The sequence below is a fragment of the Fulmarus glacialis genome, unplaced genomic scaffold, assembly GCF_000690835.1.
Source record: "Fulmarus glacialis isolate BGI_N327 unplaced genomic scaffold, ASM69083v1 scaffold8366, whole genome shotgun sequence".
In the NCBI taxonomy this organism is placed as follows: domain Eukaryota; kingdom Metazoa; phylum Chordata; class Aves; order Procellariiformes; family Procellariidae; genus Fulmarus; species Fulmarus glacialis.
The window spans coordinates 1-1,320 of NW_009219962.1; the positions used below are offsets into that span (position 1 = coordinate 1).

At 57.2% G+C, this 1,320-nt stretch overlaps 1 protein-coding gene across 1 annotated transcript; it reads right to left on the bottom strand.

The window, feature by feature from the left end:
- Positions 1 to 521: 521 nt before the first annotated feature.
- On the bottom strand, positions 522 to 685 carry LOC104078791 (keratin-associated protein 9-4-like; the record flags this gene model as incomplete). Its single annotated transcript, XM_009580572.1, has 1 exon — positions 522 to 685. A coding segment is annotated over exon 1 (164 nt), but the record flags the coding sequence as incomplete, so codon positions are not given.
- Between the last annotated feature and the right edge of the window lie 635 nt (positions 686 to 1,320).

Sequence of the window (1,320 nt, forward strand, 5' to 3'; positions counted from 1 at the left end):
GGGACGTATACGTGCGATGGGAGCTATACATGCAACGGGACCTATACGTGCGTTGGGACCTATACGTGCAACGGGACCTATATGTGCAACAAGACATGGGCGTGCAACAAGACGTGCAACAGGACGTGGACGTGCGATGGGACGTATACGTGCAACAAGACGTGCAACAGGACATGGACGTGCAACAGGATGTATACGTGCGACGGGACCTATACGTGCGATGGGACCTATATGTGCGACAGGATGTGGGCGTGCAACAGGACGTGCAACAGGACATGGACGTGCAACAGGATGTATACGTGCGACGGGACCTATACGTGCGATGGGACCTATATGTGCGACAGGATGTGGGCGTGCAACAGGACGTGCAACAGGACATGGACGTGCAACAGGATGTATACGTGCGACGGGACCTATACGTGCGATGGGACCTATATGTGCGACAGGATGTGGGCGTGCAACAGGACGTGCAACAGGACATGGACGTGCAACAGGATGTATACGTGCGACGGGACCTATACGTGCGATGGGACCTATATGTGCGACAGGATGTGGGCGTGCAACAGGACGTGCAACAGGACATGGACGTGCAACAGGATGTATACGTGCGACGGGACCTATACGTGCGATGGGACCTATATGTGCGACAGGATGTGGGCGTGCAACAGGACGTGCAACAGGACATGGACGTGCAACAGGATGTATACGTGCGACGGGACCTATACGTGCGATGGGACCTATATGTGCGACAGGATGTGGGCGTGCAACAGGACGTGCAACAGGACATGGACGTGCAACAGGATGTATACGTGCGACGGGACCTATACGTGCGATGGGACCTATATGTGCGACAGGATGTGGGCGTGCAACAGGACGTGCAACAGGACATGGACGTGCAACAGGATGTATACGTGCGACGGGACCTATACGTGCGATGGGACCTATATGTGCGACAGGATGTGGGCGTGCAACAGGACGTGCAACAGGACATGGACGTGCAACAGGACGTATACGTGCGGCGGGACCTATATATGCAACGGGACCTATACGTGCAATGAGACCTATATGTGCAACAAGACATGGGCGTGCAACAGGACGTGCAACGGGACGTGGGCGTGCAACGGGACATATACGTGCAATGGGACCTATACGTGCAGCAAGACATGGGCGTGCAACAAGACGTGCAACGGGACGCGGGCGTGCAACACGATGTGCGGCAGGCCGTCGGCGTGCAAAAGCTCCTGCGCCAGGACGTGCGGCAGGAGGTGGGCGTGCAACGGGCTGCGTGCGTGCGACGGGACGGGGACGTGCGACGGGACG